The sequence below is a fragment of the Plectropomus leopardus genome, chromosome 22, assembly GCF_008729295.1.
Source record: "Plectropomus leopardus isolate mb chromosome 22, YSFRI_Pleo_2.0, whole genome shotgun sequence".
NCBI lineage: Eukaryota > Metazoa > Chordata > Actinopteri > Perciformes > Serranidae > Plectropomus > Plectropomus leopardus.
The window spans coordinates 14,793,682-14,819,306 of NC_056484.1; the positions used below are offsets into that span (position 1 = coordinate 14,793,682).

A 25,625-nucleotide genomic window follows, 5' to 3' on the forward strand; every position below is an offset into this window, starting at 1 on the left:
AATATGTATTTTCTTGCTTACTTCTATTGATATTACCCATACAATCAGTTAATGAATAAAATTTAGATAGCATTTTTTGTAACTAGTAATCTAATCTTTTGGATTACAAAAACAACTTGTAATCTAATCGGAATGCCTCTGGATGATTTAAAAATCAAACTATATATTGAAATTATATATATATTGCACTTTATAGTAAAAAAATGGATGCAGCCACAAAAATGTGAGATTTCCATCTTTAAACATCACATTTTTTTAAAAATGCAAATAAAATGCATTTTTCAAGTTCAGTCAAATCAAACTACCCTTACAAATTAGTCCTATCAGAAACTTCTACTGTTGCTGCTGTTTTTTAATCAAAGGTTACATGGAAGAGTCGGTGATCATGACAAAATTTCATTATTTTAAAGACATTATTAAAAATGTAATCAAGTAATCATTGACAATGTAACTACAATTAAACATTTTTTTAATTTTAAATTTAAACATTTTTTTCAACCTGGTCTGATTATAGTTACTTATTTTTCGTGGTTGATTACATAATCCCAGCTAAATTTAATCCATTACTAACCAATTCGGGCTGCAGGGTGTGCACTCACAGCTGGTGATATGCCTGTAGACGTAGTGTCTGGTGGTGTGGTCGGCGCACAGCAGGGTCACTGTTCTCTTCTGTGAGCTTTGCTCCAGACAGCATCTGCTCTTCTGCTCCACCTGCAGGTCACCACGCAACACCACGCTGTTGTGGTGAGCCGAGGAACATAAGGTCAAAGGGCAGAGTGGGAGAGGACGGAGGGAAGAAAGACAGGAGAGAGAAATTGGGACAGACAGAGGAAGATGTGTGATAATTCAACAAAATTTATTTGAAAAAAAAAAAAAAGAAAGTCCTCAACATGAAAACTAATAACCTAAAAATGTGCTGACTTGCCTTGTTACAATTATTGGTATTGATAATGAGTGATAGTGTGTTTCTTCTCACCTGTGCTGAGACTCACACTGGCCCTGACACACAGGCATTTGCATGTCGGTGGTACAGTTGTCTACAGTGATGCTAACTCTGCTCATTTTGGGAGCACAGCTCTGGTTACCTGAAGTCAGAAAAAGGCTGCATGATGAGTGGGAGCGAAATCTCTACAAAATGTGACAATATTTTTGCTTCTTTATCAAGTTTTGAATGCATGAAAGTCCCACATTTTTAACTTTTGATGGTTAAATTGTTGATACAAGACTTTCAAACTACACACTGAAACGAATGTGAAACAGTTTTTAAGTCAATGTGTCAAAGTAAAGCAATTGTTAATGGTGATTTTGACTCAACTGACATGAATAGCAGCAGTGATGGTCATCCCAAACTCTGTCTCCCTGGTGAAAGAAAAATCACAAAAACTCAAGGTTAAATGTTTGCTGTTTAATTTTGTTTTAAGCTGTTTAATATGTCCTGCTTCCAGTGTATCAGCTAGTGAATTGAAATAATCCCCTGTGACTTTGTTAGCTATTTTTTCTTTCAAAATGAAGCCTTGTAGGAATAAAAATGCTTCCTTTCCGCAACTTTTTCCCCAATAAAAGCTAGCCTCCTTAAACATCTTAAGAGGACGTAGATTCCATTTCAAAAAGGTGGATATTCCTTTAAACAGTAAATTTTGAGCGACAACCATTCATTTTGTTTCCTGCATTCTGGTGATTTTTTTATGCACCAATTTACAGTGCAAATCTCATTTTATGGAAAAGTGGAAAAGAAAGCACAAAACTCAGGTGACAGGTTGTATTTAAAATATTAAAATATAATGGAATATAATGCATCAAGTATCTCTGGCATTCAGTATTGCTTTCAAATAGGAGGAAGTGACCTTGCTGTAACTGCATGTGGCATCATTCACGTAAATGATACATTCATTATTCTTAATAAATCTCTAATGACTCACATGTTTTTCAGCAAGATTTCTGCTCATGTTTAAAACTTTTTTCTCTCTGCCTGGTACTTCCTGCTTGAAGTTCAAACGGTGGCAAGACTGAGAGCCTATAAACTTTTTTCTAATCTCACATTGCACAAAAAATATCTCATGTTCATGTTGAAAGCACCTTTTATTTAATTAACACTGTCATTCCACCTAGGCACCTATTAGCAAAGTACGTTACAAGGCTATGCATGTACATTCAGTATTTCTAGACATTTGGCAAAATAAGAGTCTTCTGCTCATGTTTTAATTGAAGGGGGCAAATGCACACATTTTAATCACTGAGGAAAACGTGTCCCCTGAAATCTATGCCTATGTATAATAATGATATATTTTTATTATAAAACATTTTTTTAGCTTGTAGGTAGTGCACTGAAATATTGTTACTGTAGAAGAAGACCAAAAGTTCAAAGAACAAAGCAGGGCATGTGTAGTACCTCCTGAGAGTCTTCTGTGGGACAGACTCTAGTCTCAGTCTGAATACCATCTTTGCTGCAGTTATATGACACGCAGGGATGGGCGGCATCCGTCCATTTGTCTCCCACCTACACACAGAGATAGATATCACCAAAAGACACTAAGCAGCACAATGATACATTTCAATCTGGAATGCATTTTATTTCTAAGAGAAAGCACTTTTCTTTTTCATACACAGAGAGTGAGATTAGACACTACATACCTTGTATGTTTCTCCTTGATAACTGCATGTCTTCTCAACTGAAAAATAACACAGTGTTTTATATGTTTTAGTATTCATGTGAAGAACGGAAGGTCTCTGGGATGAAACCATCACTTGAAAATCTTGAGACACACCAGCACTTACCACAAATCTGATCACCGCAGCAGGAGGTGTTTACCAGTACAGCATTGGGGCCACAGAGTGGCGCTGGCTCAGGAGGTTTAGGAGAACACACCTCTGTGCGAGTCTGGTTGTTGCATGTACACAGGTCACAGCCGGACAGCCACATCTCACCAGGCTGGAGGAAAGACATAAAAATATGTTGCATTTTAAGATCCAATCTAGAGTCAGAGATATTAGTATTTTCATACAGATGAAACAAAGGTACTCACCAGTTTGGGTTCACCATGCGGTCCTTTACAATCTGAAGGAAAACACACACCATTTAGAACCAAATTATGTCCCAAACACACAAAAAATATTGTAATTTTGGATTTCCACTCCAAACACACTAATAAATCACTGGCATTGTTTATTACATACATTACTACATTACTATACAAATACTTAATTATGTATTATTTCTTTCTGTTTCCAATCCCAACACAGAAAACACTTCATAGTAAAAATGACAACAGATAGTTTTAACAGACATTTTTAAAAAAGCAAAAAAACATGAGAATTAATTTTTAATGAATGGTTAAGTCATATCAATGAATAAAGTGATGCTTTAAAGCATATTGCATGTAATGTGCTCCAGTAATGAGTCTTAAATCCTGTAAATGAGTTGACATTTTAGAACCTCTCGTTCCCTTGTCTTTAAGCTGAGGGAACCAAGGCAACGCTCACTTCCACATCAGCCTACATAAAACGACATCCCTGGGACACTCTATAGAGTTTGTATTGCATTTTTTAAAAATATATTTCTGAAGAATCTCCAGAAAACACTATATCCTAAAGCTCCTGAGATGAATATTCTGTGAGGCATTACAGGCTGATTGCATCATTAGAAAGACAAAACAGAAAAGTTTAAAGAAATGAGAACAGTACTTCCCCTTTTCAATTTCAGTGACATTAAAATCCTCTGTCCATTCCAACGGACAGATTTATTTTTGTTTTTTAAACCTAGGTAAAAGCTAAAAATCTCTCATTTTAATTTTTTTAACAAGTTAAAGTAATATAACATCACATTTATTTTAAACACAATTTAACCACTTTAACAAAAACACTGAAAATTCTTTAACAATATGACTAATGGATTAAAACATGCCTTGCACCTCCTCCTTGCCTCAAAGTCAGCCAAGCTTGCTGAAAAAGGCAGTGTGGCTCAAATGCAGTCCACTTTATATGATGTGGAACACTGCAATTGGTGTAGAGACAGTCAATCACACTAGTGTTCACATTTGGGTGTCGTCAAATGACAGTAATCACAGATCAGACCTCCTAAAAAGGTCCAGTGGAACGGTTGGGGGATCTGAACGAGTTTGTTATGACTACATCTTGAAGGTGTGAGTGTCAGCCTCATAGGCCATGCTACTCACAGTCACATTCAGACACACAGATGTGCGAGTGATTTCCTGCCCTGAAGTGGCCACTGGGACAAAAACAGCCTTCCCCTCTGTTCTCAAGCAAGGCTCCTTGATGAAGTGCTCTGCACAGCCACACAGGAAACATTTTGGATTTCATAAAGTGAGAAACAAATGACACAACAAGGATGTTAAACTTAAGAAATAAAAATAATAACAGCTTTATTTTACAAACCCTCCATAGCAGAAGTCATCCAGCTTGTCATGACATTCTCTGTAAACCAACCCTTTTGGACATGGTATACCTAAAACATGAACCAGGACAACAATAAGTATCCGTTTTAGGAAGAATTTATCATTGACATTTTGAATAAAAACACCGTCACATTCAGGTCCATGTCTGCAAATATTTTAAGTCTGTAGTCTGACTGGTGTTGCTTTACATAGTGTAAAAAAAGGATGGAGGATACGCACTACAGATTCCATTAGTCAGTCCTCTCCAGTCGATGCAAACACCCGTCTTCTTGCACTCCTTAGCAGCTTGCTCTAGTGAAGAGCAAGGACCATTCCTGCATGAATCAAACTCACAGTTCCTCTTTGTAATGTTCAGATCCACACTGCAATTTGAAAAGACCCTGAGGAAACAATGGATATGATTTTTAGACAATAATTAAACACTAGTATACTTAAAATACAACTCAAAATATATGCAAAGAAACAGCCAAGCAATTAAAGCCATTAAAGTTAAATAAACTACTTAGAAAAGTAAGAAAACAAGTACATGTTTTTTTTGGGTGGTTCTTTGTGGTAACGTGCAGGAATTTGCTGGCCACATGACTGTGAGAAAATTACCCTCAATAAGTGTTGTATTTGTAATGCAATACCTATTTTGAACTTTTTGCATCTTGTCCTTCTCATTTACCAGCCATATTAATTAAAAAAGTAAAATCCCTTAAAATAACTAAAGTGAAATTGAAAACAATTATTAAAAATTAAAACAAAAAATAAAATAAAAAGTAATGAGAAAGACAAAACTTTAACAACTCTGCAAAAATTACTTGTAAGGTGTTATGAGTGATTGCAAGTAAATTAGTGGCTAAAGTATATGAGGTAACTGGGTGGTTGTTGCTATGCATCTTCATTAGTCACAGTTGTAGTGTTTTGGTTTGGTTTGTTTCTTATCAAGAAAAAGCACTGTCATGACAGTTCACAATTCACATTTCAACTTTCAAGTCCCGATTACGTGAGTGTGTCAGTGTGTGGAACCTACGGGTGGTGTAGCAGCTCACATAACGCGCTCACAGGGCAGGGGGTGGAAGGGGGTGTGCTTGGAGTTCCTGTAGTAAGTGAGTGACAAGGTACGTCCCTTGGTGCAGAAGCACAGTTTGGCTTCAGCGGGTCGGGGTACACCCAGTCATAGGCCGTCTTATCACAGCAGCTGTCATCCTCAATCTGCCCTCCTCTACGGATACATGATCCACCACCACATACACCTGGAGAGAAGATGAGAGGTGAGCTCAGCAAAGACAGGTAATTTGATTTATAATATACATATGTATAAATGTTACATAGGCTCTTAACTATGTGTGACTTTAAGCCTTAATAATATGTAAATTGATGAGTTATATAAAAATTGACCCCCCACATACAGTTGTCATAAACACAAATAGCTAAAGACAATGTAGACAACTAAATATTTTTTGTACCAGGCTGTAAACATGTTTATTTGTGCTTGACTTGCTTTTGGAAACAGCCTCAAGTGGTCTTTAGAGGAACTGCAATTTTTGGCACATTCATGCTGATTATTTCTGCTCCTGAGGTTGCAACTTCTCGCAAACAACCTCAAACAAGCAGCGTTTACGCTTTCTAAAAACAGAAAGAGGCTGGTGAGATGTGAACAGGCAAACTGGTTTATAAACAAGTTTCTTTGTTGTTTCTTTCTGCCCTCTAGTGATCAGAAATTGTTTAAGGCAGCTTCAGGCTAAACACACTGTCAGGCTTTGTTAGCCAACAAGTTTATTTAGCAACATATTGGCTACTGTTATAAGGTTGACAGACAAGATTAAGCCTTTGCATTACCTGAAATCCACTCTACAAACACTAACACAATGTTCAAATGGATATAAAGTATGCACTGGACCATCACTTTCAATCTATTACCCACCACATTGTCCCTGGGTGTTGTTGAGGAAGTGCTCCATGGCCAGACTGACCACCAGAGTGTAAGACGGACTGAGGGAGACATAGGAGCGGATCTCAGGTAGGTAGATTGATACTATGTACCCCGTAGTCTCAAACCTCCACCCATGCTCCTCATATGGTGGCTGTATGGTCATGTTGTTCAGAGTGGCCTACAGCAGATTAGATCAGTATTAAACCACTGTCTGATTCTTTCAACAAAGTATGGTAGCCTCAAATATGTGCATCTTTGAAATTATAGCCAAATGTCCAATATACAGTATAAGGATGCAATGTGATATGACATATATTAAACTAAGCTGTGTGATATCCTACCTGTACTGTAAACAAATCTGGAATGATAGTGAGAGTAGCTATACTGTTCTTATATTTCAGGATGATCCCTTTAGCACAAGAGCCTTCAAGGCCTGGCACACAGAAGAAGTTGTCCACAGCAATAAACAGATGATGACGTGGTGACCTCTCCTCCACCAGGATGTAGGTGCAATCATCAAGGAAATCAAAAGTGGCACCTTGGAAAGAGATGTAGTGAGGATCCCCATATAGATCACAGCGACCTAGGGATAAGATGGTAAGAGGTGATTTTTAGTAGATACGGACAGAAACAGACAAATGTACTTAAAAAAATTTTGTTAACAGCATGGCTGTAAGAATAGCATTGTCAGTTGGTTAATTCACCGATTTAGTCGAGACTAAAGTATCTCAACAACTACTTTATGGATTGCCATTTACTACAGACCACAGACTGTATAAAAGAAATGGATGTAGCCACCATGATGTAAGACAATGGTTTGTTGACAACCGTTTTGAGGCCTCAGTTTTGGTATTTTGGCTGTCATCACCTTAGTTGAGACCAGATTTGAGAGGGTGGAGTAATTGAGCAGTGAGGGGTGGATCCGATTGCGAACCAGAGAACACCACCGTGGAAATAACTTCAATCGCAAAAAGGCCCTGCCCTAAAGCAAACCTTGCTTTTTCATTTATTTTACTCTAAATTGGACCATAATTAGTTCACTAAATAAACGTAATGCTGCGTTGAAGAAGACTTGAAATTAGCAATTGAGACCATAAACTCATTAGGAAAATATTTACCACGGTAATAAATAAACACAGGCATCTTATATATATATATACATATACAAACAGGCATTTTTTTGCAACCTTTGGAGTTGCCACCTGCTGGCCATTAGAACAGAATGCAGGTTTAAGGGTCTCTAGGGGATGGCTTTACCTTTAAAATATGGAGATTTCCACTTGGTACAGACCATACACTGTATATAAAGGTGGACAGCATGAAAGCTACCCAAAAGTGAGGCCAAAAAATTTTGATCGCCCCCTGATGGCTTGCTCCAGCATAAGTCATAAAGCCCACCCCTTAGTGAATGGGACATAAGCCAAACAAAAAACTCAGTACGCTAAATAGTTCAACCTTATGTTTGTTCAGGTATTCGTTTTCTGATAACTTTGGTTTTAATGACTTATTTGATGCTATAAAAAGGGGGTTTAACATCATGTCTGAAGGCTGGTTTGTCAGTTGGTGTGCTCACAGTCAATGGTACTGCTCGTGATTGGTCAGACTGCGATATTTGGCTTCATTTTTGTACAGCTGGAGGAAGTGGAGATGCATCATCCATATGTACAGACATTCATGGCCCCCACAGGATTGATTTATTAACCTTGGTGGTACTTCAACTTTTCCGCTAGCACCATCATCAGGTCAAATTTAACATTTGTCAGATACATCACTTTGTGACCCTTAACACTGACAACATTCCCATCAGCCTCAGCTGTGCTTTGTATTAAGAGCTAATAAGCAAAAGTTAGCACACTAAACAAAGATGGGGACCATAGAAAAAAAGCGACTGCTGAATGTCGGTATGTTAACTTTGCCAGTGTGAGCATGGTAGCATGCTGCATTTATGCCAAAGCACCAGTGTCCCTAAATGCAGCCTCACAGAGCTGTTAGCGTGGCATTAGAAGGACAGATGTGCCAGTACAAACTGATTCAAGGCAAGATTACTTGATGCTGGTATTAAGAGCAGCACTTTGTACTCATAAATAAATAAAACACCCTGCCTAAACACACCAAATAGCAAACAGAGATAGATATGTAGAGGCAAATATTAAACAAAAAAGAAAAAAAAACAGGAGGTTTAAATGAGGGCTAATAAGAGCAGTGGCCACGATAGACAAAGAGGCACTTACAGTCACACTTCCATGTTTCACAGCATCCATCCAAGACTTTTTTGACCTGGTTTCTGGGGCATTTTGGAATTGCTGACTTTGGACAAACCACCGCAGTCAGCTCTATCTTCCCCTCTATACACCTCTTATGGAAGCAGTCCTCCATCCACGTCTCACCGCAGTTCCAGCTTTGTTTCCTCTTAGGGTCTGTACACTTGCACACTGGTGGTTGTACTAATACAAAATAACACAGTGATCATACAAAACCGTTAAGGTAATTTAACAGATTGCTAGGATAACTGAAAACAGAGTAACATGCAGAACAAGTAAATGGCACCTACCAGTAGTTGTGGAGTTTGTTACTTGCTCATCTGTTGACACACCATATGTTGTCTCTGGTGGGCCAGTGACTACTGTATAGTAGGTGTGGTGTGTTTCTGTTGTCATTGTTGTGCCTGATTCTTCATAGGTTGTTGGTTCAGTGGTAGATGTTAAATTAGTGATTCCCTCACTCGTGGAAATCTCGGTGGTCTTTGTTGCTGGTGGCATCGTCGTAGATTCATAATTCACTCCATAAGATGTCGCTGTTTCTGTAGTTGTTGGTGTAGAGGTACTGGAAAGTACAGTAGTAGTCGAGGCATTGGTAATGGTCGTCATCAATGTAGATACGGTGGGTTGCATTGTTGACAATGTTTCAGCGGTAGTTGAGGCAACTGTTGTCAATGGTGTAGAGGTGGTGGTGGGCGTTGTTGAAGTTTCAGCCGTCGACACAATAACTGTTTTTGGTGTAGTGGTGGTAGAAAAGATAGTTGTTTCAGTGTTAGTCCAGGCAGTTTTGGTAGGAGTGGCTGATGTAGGAGTGGTGGCAGACACAGCGGTTGGTGCAGGTGTTGGAGGCACTGTTGGAGCAGAGGTGAAATTGAGGTATGTGAAGGCACATATACTGCAATCTAAAACATTCAAAAAGCTAATTGCCACAAAACTCATATTTTTAAATATAAATGTAGTGTTACATGAAAATAATTCATACTTACGACAGTTCACTCTTCCATTTTCACAGAGGCTGATAAGGTCAGTATAAGACAGACAGAAGTAATCAGCTGTCAAAGTATTCTTCCCCAAAAATATTTTTCAAATTAAGGTTACCCCGAAAATGTACATATTTAGACACGCTGTATATATTTTAAGAAAAGCCCAGCTTACCACTCAGTGGACTGTATCTTCATCACTGCTCCAGGCTGAATGGTTGTGTCATTAAAATAACAGGTGCAGTTTCTCAATTCAGTGCATTCTCCAGTATTTTCATCATAGTATGGTGTCTCCTTTGAACATCTGGGGTAGCAGCCTTTTTCCAACAATAAACATATTGTTTATTTTATGTATAAAAATTTAAAGATTTGAAAGCATTTACTAGAAAATACATGTAAAAACACTTACTCATCAAAATTGTGAGAATTGTAATCAAATGCTATTCTACGGAGAGAATTATACAAGCTAAGTAACAACCAATAAAAGTAAAGTTTCAACCAATTATTAAGAAACAAGTTCAACTTACCCTCTAACTTGTGAGTTACAGTGTTGTCTTTGCCGCAGGTAAGCATCTCACCACAGGCTTCATAGTGCCAGCTACACTGGCCTTGCTCATTGTAGTAGTCACAGTACACCGCTAAGGTAAAAATTTCTCTATGTTACATTCTTACAAACCAAGTTGTGATTTATGTTTTTTAAACATCCAATAAAGAATGATGCACTTATCATAATGAATTGTTGGCTATATGGATTGATGATTTTGTGTCTTACAGTGTCAGTCCTTTGCACAATGACAAAGAAATCCTTAAATATTGATAAAACATTACATTGTCTAAAATATGTGAAATGCTGAAATGCCTGTAATGTATATGCCATATAATTCAGCTTTTTGGGAAGAAAGCAAACGTAAATAAGATATGATGCACATTCGGGGCAATAAGCATGGCCAAGTAAAAAAAGGTGATTTTTGTGAAAATATCTCCTGTTATGACAATCAAGAGGACTCAACTGACAAGTTATTACAAAATATTAAATCACAATTACCTCATGAATAACCATTTGAAAAAGATAAGTCTGAAGTTAGAGTTAAGATCGTACTAATCTTGGTGGGAAAAAAAGGGGTGTCAACTTACGACACAAATCAGGTGTTCTCCATTTAATACATGCATCCTGGTCGCTGCAGGCCTCTGCGTAGGCTGCCACAGCTGTGCAGAAGCCCAGGAACTTCCCTTCAAACTCACAGGAGCAGGACTCCTGCACACAGGCATGATAGTAGGGCTCTGGATCCACCTGCAGATTTTAGAACATCCAGAGCAGAGCTTTTCTTAACAAGTGCTTTCTTTGAAGGTCTGTTACTGTTACTGTAGTTTCATACTGCAATAGATTTGGATAAGAAATTCCCAAATGTACAGCAGTTAAAGATCCAAAGAGTCCAACCTCTGACCCTGGTGTGACATATTAAATGTTTAAACTACAGACCTTTAAGTGGCAGTCCCTGAATGTGTCCCCTGTGATGATCATGCAGCGGCGCTTGGCCCAGGCTGAGCAGTATGAGTTGCGTTCGCATGGAAATATCTCAGTGGTCACATCAGAGCAAGGGGGTGTGGCAGATTTCCAGCTGTTGCCAAATGCCAGGGGACTGGACACCACTATAAGCAGATTTTGATGTTATTTTGACCATGCCAAAAGTTAAAATTAAAAGACAAACTCAATTTACCTGCCGAGCCACTTATCTGAAGGTCATTCATCTCATTGGAGTCAAAATTCCCACAGAGGCCGCACACTCGGCTCTGCAGGAGAGATGGTTAAAAGTCCATTTAAAATGTATTCAAAATTACACTTACACTTACATTTAGCAGTAAGGATGTTATCATGTGAAAAGTGATACATAAATGATTATATCATCCTCGTCACTCACCCTCCAGTGTGAATGCAGCTCTATAGTGATTCGAGTGTGTTTGTCCCAGATGAGAGTTATCCCTCTGTTTGGCACTGAGATTATGATGTAGAGTCCCACAGTGTGTATGGAGTAAAGTGAGTCTTCCTTCAGAGTCCAGCCTTCATGGTAGCGTCGAGTCACCTTCATGTCGCTTAGTGTCAGGGTGACCTCACCCTTTTGGAGCAGCACAGATACACGTCATGACATAAGAATACATTTAATTGTTAAAGTTAACTGGTTCATAATGGAATAAAGGAACGGATATTACAGAATAATGACGACAAAGAGAGATAGTAAACGTGAACAATAGCTCAGCATCTCAGTGAAGAAAAATGAGAATCACAGAATAGGTCATCCACCTGCAGGTCAAGGATGATGGAGCGAGAGCAAGTGAGTGCCTCATCACAGCAGGGTACACTCTCCACTCTGACAGAGAAGGTGCCATTTCTTCTTCCACAGTCATCCTAAAAGTAATGAGATCAGAGTTAAAAACATGTTGTGAAAAATATAGCAAGCTATGGCCTATATTTTTAAAAAGACCCTTGAGTCTTTGGATGATGTACTGTGTCCTTTCAAAGCGATGCACTAGAGACCTAAATAGTAAAAGGAAATATGACCGTATAACACCTGCGCTGAGGTTGCTATACTGGCTTCTAGTAACTTTTAGAATTGATTTTTAACATGGTATCCTCATTTTCAAGACCCTACATGGTGCAGCATTTTAATATTTCTTTGACATGCTTCTGAGCTATGAACTAGTTAGACCCCTCAGTTTGTATGGAACAAGCAGACTGGTTATTCCCAGAGTCTTCTTGAAAATTAGTGAAACTGCCTTTAGCTTTTATGCTCCAAGTCGCTGGAGCATCCTACTTAATTATGTTGGATGTGCTCCTTTTTAGCTGTGTTTAGCTGTGAGTATCTCTCTGTCAAAAGCCAATCCCACAAACTAGTGGGCCAGTCATCCTCATATTTTGTTTGCAAATTTATGACCTGTCATGGTTGTGGTATTTCACGATTGTTGGAAAACCTATTTTAATGACTATTTTATGCCATCATTGACTGCAGACTCCTCACCTCTCTTAACAAGCTGAAGGGCCAAAGTTTCTAAGTGATTGTCTTGGCTAAAAACAAGCCTTATTGCCTGCTGACACACCAGTTTCAGAAGTGAAGCATTTTGCCTGTCCAATTTTGTAGACTTGCAGATTTTGTTAATTTGGTATTTTTTTTTCCTTGACATTTGCGCTTTTACCCTAAGTATGGAGGCTATGTCAAGGAAAAAAAAATATTATATATATATATATATATATATATATAATATATATATGTATGTATATATATATATATGTATGTATATATGTATGTATGTATATATATGTATATGTATGTATGTATATATATATGTGTGTGTATATATATACACACACACACACACACACATATATATACATATACATATATATACATATATATATATATTTATATATATATAATATATATATATATATATATATAATATATTATATATATGTATATATATATATATATATAAACATACATAACTGAGTTCATTTTTGTTATTTCTTACTTTGTTGTGTTGTCAACTACAGAATTAATACTATTAAAGTCCAGTTATCAATAACATTGATGTCTCTTGGACATGTGGGAGCTTTTAGTCATTAAAAACATATCCATTCTCATAATTACATTGTATCTTTATTTCACATTCAGTGCCTGTTGGCATGACAACGTGATCTGCTCTGAGCAAAACACTGCAGCTTCATCAAATATAGACAAGGCATGTTTTTAATTTATTGCTTGGACGCTTCTGAAACATACTTGTAAGTTAACTGTCCTATATTTTTATTAGCCAACTACTGGTTTTAACTAGAATTTCATTAAATTTTTACTTTTTTAATGGCTTTAATGTCTTACTACTTCTTACTGGTTGATTGTTGATCTTGATTGTTTTAATTTGTATTCTTACGTGTCTGTTTTAACTTTGTTTACTGATGCGTAACATTTTATCTTTACAATATTCACATATTGTTTGTGGCTGCAACTTCTGAGTTAGCTCACATTGTGCAGCACATCGTGCTTCCATCTTAAATTAAATGTGCAAGCATAGACAAAGTTTGGCTTGCATGGCTACAAAGCTTCTGCAAAGAAATATGTTACCGGTGGATACTTGGTCTTACCTGTACAAGTGTGTACTGACACTGTCCATCAAAGCGGTACCATTTGGTGTCAAAGGTCTGGTAGTGTCCGTTTCCATAAACTTGACATTTCCCAGGACATGGCTCGTCTTTGCAGTGCCACTGACCCTGACCACAGACACTGTCAGACAGAGTGACAGTTATTTTATTTGGAAAACTAAGACTTTTTGAATAAACAAGTAAAAACGCAGCACTAATGCAGGTGTTACCATGTTTTACAGTTGGTTTTGACGTGCTGTCCTGCACTGTATACTTTGCCACTGTACACACAGGTGCAGTTGTCCAGAGAAACACAGTTGCCACGGTGATCCTCATACTGGTCATGTGGGCAGTAACAGCCGCTCTCACAGGTCACACCGGCACTCTGGATATTACACCAAAAGAAAATCTTTGAGCTCAAGAAAACATTTGACCCATCACAATAAAAGTTATGTTCCCATTATGCAGTTCTAACAAACAAGGCAGCTATTGCTCTTGAAAGAAGAATGAATAATAATACATGAATAATTAAAAGCCATCTATAAAAACATTTAATCTGTTGACCTACCATTGGTTTGCTGAGACTGTCGCAGGTTTTCCAAGCCGTGTTAACAGGGTTCTCTAAGCAGAATACACAATCCTTCCCATCTGTGCACACTGATGCAAACAGTCAGGAAACACAGAAAACACAATAGACACTTTGTCAGCCTTTCTTTTCTGCAGAAACTAGAGTTAAAGGCATGTAAAATTGCATGTAAATTTCAACTATGAATAAATAAAGTTGAAACAGTGGAGCAGAGACAGCGAAGGATGAGTGTAATTTTGATATTATTATGAAGATTTTTTATTTACCACAATTCTGAGAACACTGCAGTTTTCCATAATTACAGAAGCTGCAATAGACACATAAGCATGTGTACATCATAGGTGTAGACTACACAATTGAGCACATGGTAACAGCATTGGGAAGTCTTAGTTAGGACAGACAGCCACTAATGAAGTACGCTACAGAAGTTAAATGCTAAGATAAATAGTATATTGTAAGTTTTAAATGGCTCTAAATACTGAGATGATCAACTCACCACTTTCGTCCGTCTATAAAAACTATACCCGTGGAAGTTGTACCACCATAGTAGTGGCAAGGGCACTCTGCCTTTGGAGTACAGGTGTGACCCTGGTTTAGGTGAGTTCCCTCCGGACAGCCACAGCCCTCCACAGGGTCATCGCCCAGCCCGCAACGAGGGTCAGGGCCAGACAGGGAGCGGCAGGTGTGGTTGCAGGCTTGCATGTTATAGGAGAATTCTTGGTTCTTCTGACATTTCAAAGCTGTGAAACAACATTGTGATTAACACTGAATATACCACAGACTTTTATTTCTACTGGTTCAAATACATTTATGAACAGAAGCCCTAAGAGGCCAGCAAGAAAAAAATGAGGTGATGCATGTCCTATGTTGGATCTAATTTCTTTTTCTGTGTTTATGACCATTTTTCAACCAAGTCTATGTGGTGTTTGTTTGGCTTCCACCTGTGCAGATCGCCCCTGAAGCTGTTGCTAAAATATGCTATATATGTGTAAATAGATTTTCCTCACCTTGCCTAGTTACCTTTTGCAATAATCATTTTTCTAGGTTTACAATTTTTTTTTACATCTGTGAAATTCATTTGTCGTTGTTATACTCAGGTTGGCCACAAGAGGCTGAAGTGCAAACTAAAAGCATTCTGTGTGTTCAGATAACACAGTGCTAGCCTCACAAAAACTGTGCCTGGTCCAAAACATTTACCACAGCATAATGTCAACATTACATTCTCTGCAACTACCACTGACAGCAAATTAGCACCTAAAATTTCTTAAAAAATAAAAAATTCCTGCCACCTGTTCTTTAGCCATACACATTTAAGCAAACTAATTAGATCAGACTTAGAAATAAATAATAATAAATAATAAATAAATAAATAAATATCCATTCTTGGCAGCTGTAACACAGTCTTTATATTTACTTTTATACAATCTGATATCTGAAACGTTTTAATTCCATGCTCTTATTATCACAAAAGTGAAAAAACTACAGCCTCAAACATTGCCACTAGTAGAATTGATCTGATTTAGGCTTTTTGGACCAGTTGTTAAGTTGAACGTTATTCTGATGGTTCTTTTTGGCTGACTTTGAAAAATAAAGTAGAAGGATGCAGACAGAGTAAGTTGTGTATTTATCAAAACTGAACTCACTGCAGTTGGTGGCTGTCCTCCAGTCACCAATTACAACACCCAGACTGGCGCAGGCTTTAGCATAGCTGCCCAGAGCAGCGCACAAGCACTGTTGCGGACTCCTGTGACAGTTACATGTTCTTTGAATGCAAGCCTGGAGATAAAAATCATTGTTAACAAGAGGAGTTCAATGATATGTTAATTAACTGCTAGATTTATTAAGAATTTAGTTTGGTGTAAAAGTCTTATTACCGTGTGGTAGTGATCAGTTGATATGTGACCATGGCACTGAGCAAATACCCCAGTTGGGTCGTTCAACACAGAACACTTTTCATCAGCAAATATTTCTGCAATAACATTGAGACAATGAAATTTTCTAGCTGAATTATTTCTATTATCGATGGGAAAGCGAGACAGTAAATTGCAATGTTCTAATATAAACATTTAATTCCTTTATATTTACTCTTAAAAGAGAAGAATTCAGGAGGTCAAATCTTGTGTGACAATTTATCCACATATTTCCAGTATTTTAGAAGCACATTTATATCATTGATTGGTACCATAGTCTGTGTTGATGCAGGTGGTGGGTATGTTCATTGCACAGGTACCCAAACTCCAGGACTGAGCGAAAGGTTGAGCTGAGTTCTCGATGATCCCGCTGCTGCTTGTAAAGTCGTCTGTGGTGTCATTGTTGTTGTTGCCACAAAGACCTGAAAAACACACTGGTTGTGATAACAAATCAAACTCACTTTACATTTTTTTGCTAGAACATTTTTTGAAGTACAGTTTTTTTCTAGTACAATTGTTTATCAAACATTTCTTTTATAGTAGGGTATTTACACTACAATTTACTACAGTACAATATTTTATAAAACAGGTTTTATGGTAACATTTTTTACAGTTAAATGTTTCAATTTTTTACAATACAGTACAATTTTTTATGAAACATCTTTTATAATGCAATGGAACATACACTAACACTCACTATTTTATTTATTTATTTGATTTTATTTTGGTCTTGGGGGCTCATAAAAAATCTTTTTTTTAAATAAAGGCTTTAGCAAAAGTGAACCCTGACTCTTGAATTGTTTGTAGACCGAAGTCCTAACCTGAGATCATGCCAGTGTAGTTTGTGGGTGGGTTGATATACAGCTGGATTTCAGGAGACATCTGGACTTGGAGCACCATACCAAAGGATGTGTGGACACGGACATACATGGAGGACTGCCAGAAAACAAGAGCATGATCTGAAAAGTGACACAAGTTGATAAGTGATTTAGTGAGTAGGTAACAAAGACAACAACAATAATATAACATAAATATTAAAATATAATACAAGACTCCTAAAATGATGCAATAGACAACAATTACGTCCATTTTTGTTTTACCAGACTGATGAATTTCAGTTATCTCCTCCCCTTCGAATTTAATCATGTTGTTTGAGAATACATATGTTTCCTTCAAATCCTAAAAAATAAGGCCGTTTACAGTCAGTGGCTGTGAACTCCTGTTGCTTGGCATTTGTTTGATGTATTATATTATATTATATATATTATATTCAATCCTCAAAGACTGTTTGCACCTGAGAAAGTTGAAGAATAACTGTATCCAGGGAGGGTGCCTCTTCAGAAAACTTGATTATTATCATCCAGCCGAGACCCTTAAAGAATGACAAAGTAATTAGTATGATAAAAAGACGGTGTGGATTCAAGGTTGGAGAAGTGGGAAATATTCACCTGTGAAGCCACATATGTACATTTACCAGGGATGGCAAATTGTTTGCCATCAAATGTTGTCACGAACTGTCCTTCGATGAGACATCTGGTGGGGCAGGAGTTTTCAGAGCACCGCCATGTCCCGCTATCACACATACTGCACAGAGAAATAAGGATAAAACTTAGACTAAAAAAACCTTTAACTAGTTCATTTTTTGATCCTGAATAGAAATTTGTAATTAATTGATATTGCATAAGAATCAAAACACCTTATCCATCTACTTACCATGACTGACACTTGGTGCTGCGTATGTCTCCGGTGGAGTAGGTCCTGCCAGCGAATACACAGGGACAGTTGGACACACTCACACATTGGAAGCCATCTGCACGATCATTCAGCACAGTACCTGCAACACAAATTAGTGTACCTTTAATTATCAGGCTCGGGTTGGCTAAACAAGCAATAAAACAAGTCAAGAGCTACATCATTAAGTCAGACAGCGCTCACCCTTTCGACAGACACAGGAGCTGGTGAGTTCTTGGCTGGAGAAAGTGGGGTTCGGACTGGAGCAGCTGGGAACAAAGGCCACACCCTGTTCTACATAATCAAGGTCTCCTGGACAACTCGGTTCCTCTGCATTCACCCACAGAAAAAGGCCATTAAAATCAAATGTCCATCAAATTGGTGTCCAAACTTTAATTAGGCCCAGCTGAATAATTAGCCATTGTTAGTACAAACACATACAACACAGCCAAACTTTAACAGCAGAACTTTACCATAAATTCTAGTGTTAACCTCAAAGTCTGAAATATCAAAATTTGTCAGGCTGAATTTTGGGAAATGTGTCTGAAAAATTTTGCCATTCTAGGTTTCTACAAACCATAGAAACATAAGATTTGCATTGTTATTATGTAGTGTAAACTTCTCAACTTTACATTTATAATGCTGTGGCTAATGTGTGGTTAGGTTTAGGCAGAAAAACATCCTGGTTATTGTGAGGAAAAGATCATATTTAAAATACACGCTTTTGGGGGGTCACAAATTCAGCTGGAAGAAAAACAGAAATGTCTGGATAAAGACATCTGCTTTTCATGCTATTATTCGGGCAGAAAATGTTACAATATCTTGGTGAAAAAACAAAAACAGGTCGCTTTAAAACTACCAGATAAGGTGCTTAAAAAGCTGCTGGAAACATAGCAATGTTGGTTTCATATGGTGGTCTGCAGTGGTCTGTATCTCAGCAGGTGTCTAACACGGGTGACCCATCATCCACCATACACTACACTACACTACACTACAATTAAGACATATAAATGTAATATATTCAAGGTATGCAGAAAAGTACAACGCCAACCTTTTTATTTTTGGTGACTGGGTGGTTTGCTTAACACAAGACTTGATGTTTCATTCAGTGTAACCATGATATACCTTCAATGGAGGTGACTTATCCTTACTAAAAGCTTCTAAATAAAAGGGGGGCAATTGATGTTAAGGGGTTTTAATGAGCACCTACCACATCTGGTTAGACCTCTCCATAGCCTCCAGATATAGCTGTTGTTTCCACACTGTTGGACAACTTCTTTGAAGAAAGCACAGCCAATGTACTTGCTGCTTTCATAACTATAAATGTTTTCTTCACAGAGTTGGATATAATGAAGAGTCTTGGCTGGCAGACAATCCAAGGTGTAGGAGAAGAACAATCTGCAATCCTATAAATATCATCAGAGAAACATTTGGAGTTAGGACATATTGCATGAGTGAGAGTGTTAAAACTGAGGTGGGTATGCCTTCATTTTATGGTTAACCACAGTCAAATGGGTTGACTGAAATACAAGCATTATTGAAAAAAATGTATAAGATTTACAATTCAACATTTAAAAACTTACATGATATCTCAAAAAGTCACAACTTTATAACTCCAGGGCCAGTATCATTATTAAATTTAAACCCTGTTGCTCTTTCAAATGAGATCACAGAAAGTAAAAAAAACATATTGTATACATAGATCAGCAGTAGCAATATCAGACTGAAATGCAGTTTCATCACAACATCCACTGGACTGTGTTTAAAATATTAACACTCAGTTATTTCAACAGATAACTTACTAGATTTGTAACGGAGACAGGATCTTTGGTTTGACATGTGTCCTCAGCAAGCACACTCTCCGTAATCAACTGCTGCTTGTTGCCTAATTTCATAGAGACACACTTTATTTTACAGTAAACTGTATGCAAAATATGGAAGACCATTACTGCATGTGATAAAATGAAAAGTATCCTTTACGTCATTATAATGAGAAACTTTGTATTGAACAATAATGAATTATTGTCTCAAAATAATGAAAAATGTTCCTAAAATTTGGATAGGCCTATGTGTTGTGCATAACTTCACGATGGTAGGCCACAGTCAAGATATTGATAAAAGTTTTCATCGTTTTTAAGATGTCATAATAAAATAATAATATGGTAAGGCAAAGTAATGCGTTAGCATTTCAAAATAGTGAACTGCTATCTAAAAGTAACGACCTAAATGTCAAAATGTCTTTACATAACCAATAACCACTTTTTTTTAGCAACCACCAACATTTAAACTGCTGCTACAAGGCCTACTAAAATATTGCTGCTAATGCTACTGATAAAACTGTAATGCAACAATTCTGCTATCACTTCCAGTCGTTTAAGAATCGTACCTGTGACGTTGTGTTTTCCACAGAGTCCGGTCATGTCGATGCTTAGCTCCTGCTCGATCTCCACCTAAAGTTTTTTAATAAAGACTTCAGTGGTGAGGTTAGTGCTATGTGGTTCCAAACTAAATGTAATCATTCAAATTAAAACAGGATGATGCATTATGTGTGGGTGCATTTGTGTGCTTGTGTGCTCTCATGTGTGTTTGTTGTGAACTCACCCACACAGTGTCTATTCCTCCAGGGATACTGTGCCATGTGACAGACAGAGGCAGCAGCGAGCTTCTCAGTTTAGTGTAGATGCCGAACTGAAAGATATGCTGGTAGGTGTGGTCGTATGGAAGGGAAACACTGTCAACAAAAAAACATAGATATCAAAACACATCAGAGAAAAGGGGTTATAAGTGTGGACTTTAAATACAAATAAAAACAAAATAATTTCAAAAACAAATCTTTGTCAGGCAAAATTAAGAGTAACGTGTTGTGAAACAGCTCTTTATTTTAATTCCTGACTGATCATTAGTTTTCTCACTTCGCCGACTTTGATTTGAAAACCCGGTTAAGTATAACAGTGTCCACTTCCCCAAACACAGTCTGTAAACAACCTTGAAGAATGTGACAACTTGCTTTAAAACTCTGTTTTTATTGAACTTGACCTAGAGAGACAAACTATTCATAATGCAGAGTCGAAGTTAATGATCAACTAACACTGATGACATTGAGAATACATAAAAACATCATCCACCTGGCTGAGTATGAATGCCATTTAAGTGAACGATTTGTGCCTTTTAGCAAAACTTGACAGCTGATTAATCACAACTCACTCTTCCTGTAATTCTCGGTAGCTGAAAAATGCGATCATTTATTTTTCTAAGTTTAGAAATTTGGATCAAAGTACACACAGACTCAGGGGATTGGATGAAACTCTGATTCAGTCATTATTTGATTATCTGTGCGGCTGCAGTTAATGAAACCGTATAGGGGTTGGCTTTTGCACAAACCTTTTCTTTTCCACCAGGATGCTTCCATTCTTCACAACAGTCCTAACTTTGTTGATGATGATCTCAACCTCAATCAGCAGCCCATTGTCACCTCGCCGTGCAGTGATATCACTTTCCACCCGGTTGTGGATGAATCGTGTGAGGCTGAATGGGCAGTTAGACCGAACATAGAAACTTGAGCCGTTGAAAGGCTGGATGACCCCACTGCCAAATGTCCTGCAAGTGTCTGATGACAATTCACTGATTAATAGACAATAAAGACATGACTGAACTCAATAATAAAGCAGTGAATTACATTATTTTGTTGTGTCGGATTTTGGTTTTGAAAAGTTAGTCAAAATGTATTCTGTTTTTCTTGCCTTTAGCAATACTATCTTTTAAATTATCAACTGAGAACTCAGTTATGAAATTTAACAACTTTGAACTACTTTGCAACAAGTAAATTCCCTTTTTGATTGCAGTATAGCATAGAGCATTTTTGGAATAGGCTTACCGTTTTAAAAACAATAAGCTACATGATCAACTTATATTTCAAGTCAAAAAAAAATCTAATCAAAATTCACAAATCACATATAATCATCACATACACAATCATACACAGTTCAAAGTGCAGGGAAATTTATTTGCTATTGGTTCAAGAAAGAAACTAATAAACTGCATTTAAGGGGATAAACTCAACCATATAAAATAAAATATTTCACAAAAGACACAATAAAACAATACATTTTGGAGAAATACAATTGTACAGAGAAACAATAAAACAGTACGAGCTTTGTACAAAATTAAGAAATATAACTGGCAAATATACTGTAACAGATGCAATCATCAATAAAAAGTAATCTGTATAATGAACTGAAGATCCAACATTGATTAACTTATACTCACATTTCTGAATATCTGTTGTTGTGACTGATTCCCCTGTGCCTAAAACTAGAGGAGAAATACAATGTTGAAGTGAAAGTAAACATGAATCATCATTAAACATCATAAATAATTTATAATACTACAAATACTTTGGATATAGCAGGAATGTTATTGATAAAACAGAAAGTGTTCAATTAGAAAACATATATACTGTATATAGATATGTAATGCACAGATGGTGCACCTCAGTGGTGAAAGTATTCAGAGTCTAGGAATTTTTTTAAGTAAAACTAGCAAAAGTGCAATATTAAATCCTCAGTTACAAGTTGAAGTCCTACATTGAAAATGTCAATTAATTAAACTATTACTAGCTAACTCTACTTCAGAGTATCAAAAGGTTAGGTCTAATTGAGAAAAATACCTCATGTGAGTGTTAAAACCAATTACATAATTATATAACTGGACTACTGAGTGGTTTAATTTACGACAGTCAGTATGTTTTTGTTGTTGTTTTTACTACACACTTCTACTTCAAAACACTTTAGAGAAAAATATTTTACATTTTATGGTTCTATAGTTATTTGATTATCTTAGTTACTTGTTACTTTGCAGATCTACATTATTAATACAAAATCTAAATCAACCAATTTATTATATGTTATTATAGATTAAGCTACACAGCAATATATAAAGCAATTAAAATAATCTCCCACTTTCAGCAACATTAAAGTAAGATTCACATTAATGCATCAGTAATTAAAATTGAATAATATCAACTGCTCTACATAAAGGCTACTTTTACTTTTCACATTTTAAGTATATTTCAATGCTAATAATTTTTCACTTTAACTTAAATAATATCAGTGCAGTAGTTTTACTTATAACTGATTATTTCTGAATTATGGAATTGTTTCTTTTACTCAAGCAAAAGATCTGAATACTCAATCCACCACTGATAACATTGCATCACTTGTAACTAAACCTGATAAAATTTAAGTAGTGGAATAAATGGAGCTTTATTTCTTTTCAAATTGTAGCGTACTAAAAGTATAAAGTAGCATTAAATAGAAATATTTAAGTACAAGTACCTTTAATTTATATGTGAGTACAGTAATGAAGTAAACAACATTTTGTTCCAACACTCAATATCACACTGATACACACCATTCTTTACACTTGTTGGCCACATGTGACTAATAAATAAATTAATAAAGAAAGAAAGAAAGCATCCCTGAAAACTAAAAAATAATTTAATAGACTACAGCAGATGTTTAAATCTTGCTTTGTAATCATTTCACTGTTCATGTAGTTTTTGTGGGGTCATATTGTTGTAAAATGACCTTGCAATATCCTCTTTTCACCTTTTCTGCTCAGAAGAGTAAAGTCCTATTCAGATGATTAAATGAAGTACTGCATGGTACCTGAGGCCAGTGAAAAGCAGAATGCAAGCATCCATCGCCGGGAGGTCATGCTGCCTGATGCTCTCTTGCAGGTGAAACTGCACAAACAACCGCCACATGGTTTATATAGTCCTAAAGACACAGTACAAACCACTCACCCTGTGCAAACATTCACACATACCAGGAAACAAGAAAATGGAAAAAATAAATCAGATTAAACATTAAACTAATTGTTAATTAAGCACAGAAATTAAATGATCACATCACCAATGCTGGAAAACCAGCTTAATTTAAAGAATATCCTGCTTATCAAGTTTCATTTACATTAAAAAAAAAAACTATTCCAGGGTAATGCAACCCTCTGAGAGAAACACCCGTGGGAAATTAAGAGTACCGTTATGAAAGTGAGATCTTGGTACAAAACAGGTCAGGATGGATGCACAAATACAGTGTAAAGGACTCAACATCTTTGAAAAGTTTGAAACTTAATCCTCGTCTTTCCTTCCTTTAAAATATCTTGTTTCCTGGAATCTTGACAGAAATGATAACAACATGTTAATATCCTGGTCACAACCTCACACATAATGGGTGAAACATTAAGTCCTGTATTATGAACAAGGAGGGATGGTTACTCTTGGCAAACACTTGTGGACCAGACAATGCCTTGCCGGTTAACAAAGGCCAAATGGGCCACTGACAAAATGAGAAATGAGTTTATGGGTAAATGGCCAGAGTGCATGAACCAGGATGTAGTTAGTTATTTTTCAGTTTGAGAGCTAAGGCATCCCACATAATGTTTAAAGACATGTCTGCTCAGATTTCTTTTAATGCAAAGATCATACAAGTTAGAAAGCGCCTTAACTTCAATCAGTGAGGTGGTAAAAGGATGAATCAACACATCAATCGGCCACATTAAAAGCTGAGTTTTACCATCCAAAGCCACCACCTGACAATTGAGACATTATGTTTGAACTGAAACTGTCAGTGTAGATACAGAGGAGAATCTGGGAATACTTTCACCGCAAACAACAACTGTCAGGATAATACTTGTATACTGGGCTGCTACTAGAACATGTTTACATGCAGTAATGTTCAAAAAATACCTTTCCCTATACTGTCTGGCTGAATAAACCTTTGTTCATCCTATGTCTAAAATGCTCAATTTTAGCACCTGTCTCTTTAAGCCCCCCCTTCTGAAAATTCAAATGTCATTGTAAACTTCCATGACTTTTCCAGGTTTTCCATGACTGTTTGGACTACATGTCCTAATTCACTGATTGTACCTGCCATTGAAAACTTTTTTTTTTTAATTCTAATTGGAGGGAAAAACAGCAGTTCATCCTCTTTCACAGAAAACACCAACATCACTTTTTATGGAAGAAAGTGCCATTTGGGAAAATGTAAAAAAAAAACAACAAAAAAAACCAAAAACAAACAAACAAAAAAAAACTCTTTAGTTTTAAAGATTACAAAATAATATACATTGACATGACTTTAGCTAATACTTAATATAGTCGTTAGGGATCAGAAGAGCTCCAAAATAAGCTAACTTGATATGTCATCACCTTTAACAGGCTTTGGCTAATCTGTTAGCAACTTACCTATTTCCAGTAGACGCAGAGACACATTATTATGCCTTTAAAGTCATGTTTCCAGTCACTGGCAACACAAGTCTGGCATTCACTGGCATTGGTTTGGGCTCAACAAATTCCTGAAAAAGATATATAGGTCTTTTTGCTTCTGTTAGCTGCTTGACTTTGCTCAACAGCTAACGTTAGCTAACGGTTAGTAGTTAGTAGCAGCAGCAGTAGCATTGGCGTTCTTGCTAAGTTAGCATACTTTGATATAACTTTAAGGCAAATTGTCCCAGTAATGGTAAAGAAAACCTTCACTTTTAACATTGCAAAATGTATTAAATGTTGTAAAGCTAAATTTAAATATTTTTGAAGGAGGCATTCAAACCCCAAAATAAACTTACAAAGCTATGGCTAATCAGTCCACAGGCAGTTACCCGGCAGTTACTTACACTCACCTGCTCAGGATTGGTGTGATG

General features: G+C 36.8%; 1 protein-coding gene across 1 annotated transcript; it reads right to left on the reverse strand.

Moving 5' to 3' along the window:
- Positions 1-323: 323 nt before the first annotated feature.
- LOC121961612 (mucin-19-like) lies at positions 324-23,712 on the reverse strand. The gene is made up of 44 exons (XM_042511668.1): positions 23,594-23,712; positions 22,194-22,238; positions 21,309-21,534; positions 20,529-20,658; positions 20,314-20,377; positions 19,730-19,812; positions 19,138-19,333; positions 18,132-18,257; positions 17,910-18,030; positions 17,645-17,780; positions 17,491-17,568; positions 17,297-17,375; positions 17,018-17,155; positions 16,469-16,618; positions 16,161-16,255; positions 15,930-16,062; positions 14,783-15,026; positions 14,553-14,593; positions 14,269-14,357; positions 13,931-14,085; positions 13,704-13,842; positions 11,868-11,972; positions 11,488-11,682; positions 11,287-11,359; positions 11,049-11,218; positions 10,703-10,859; positions 10,096-10,206; positions 9,744-9,885; positions 9,575-9,603; positions 8,882-9,439; positions 8,562-8,774; positions 6,672-6,913; positions 6,322-6,508; positions 5,428-5,650; positions 4,632-4,792; positions 4,393-4,462; positions 4,173-4,282; positions 3,024-3,055; positions 2,776-2,929; positions 2,632-2,669; positions 2,390-2,497; positions 1,320-1,359; positions 977-1,085; positions 324-736 (listed from the first exon to the last, which is right to left on the reverse strand). The coding sequence occupies exons 1-44, from the start codon at positions 23,640-23,642 to the stop codon at positions 556-558; spliced, it is 5,925 nt and encodes a 1,974-aa protein (XP_042367602.1). The 5' UTR covers positions 23,643-23,712; the 3' UTR covers positions 324-555.
- Positions 23,713-25,625: the final 1,913 nt, after the last annotated feature.

What these genes read in the sequence shown, in the direction of transcription:
- LOC121961612 (XM_042511668.1), bottom strand. Translation starts at nt 23,642, where the DNA reads ATGACCTCCCGGCGATGGATGCTTGCATTCTGCTTTTCACTGGCCTCA. An exon ending in AAAACCAACTGTAAAACATG is followed by an intron (nt 13,843 to 13,930) that starts GTAACACCTGCA and finishes TCTGTCTGACAG; the next exon opens with TGTCTGTGGTCAGGGTCAGT. An exon ending in CCATCACTGCTGCTATTCAT is followed by an intron (nt 1,086 to 1,319) that starts GTCAGTTGAGTC and finishes TTCTGACTTCAG; the next exon opens with GTAACCAGAGCTGTGCTCCC.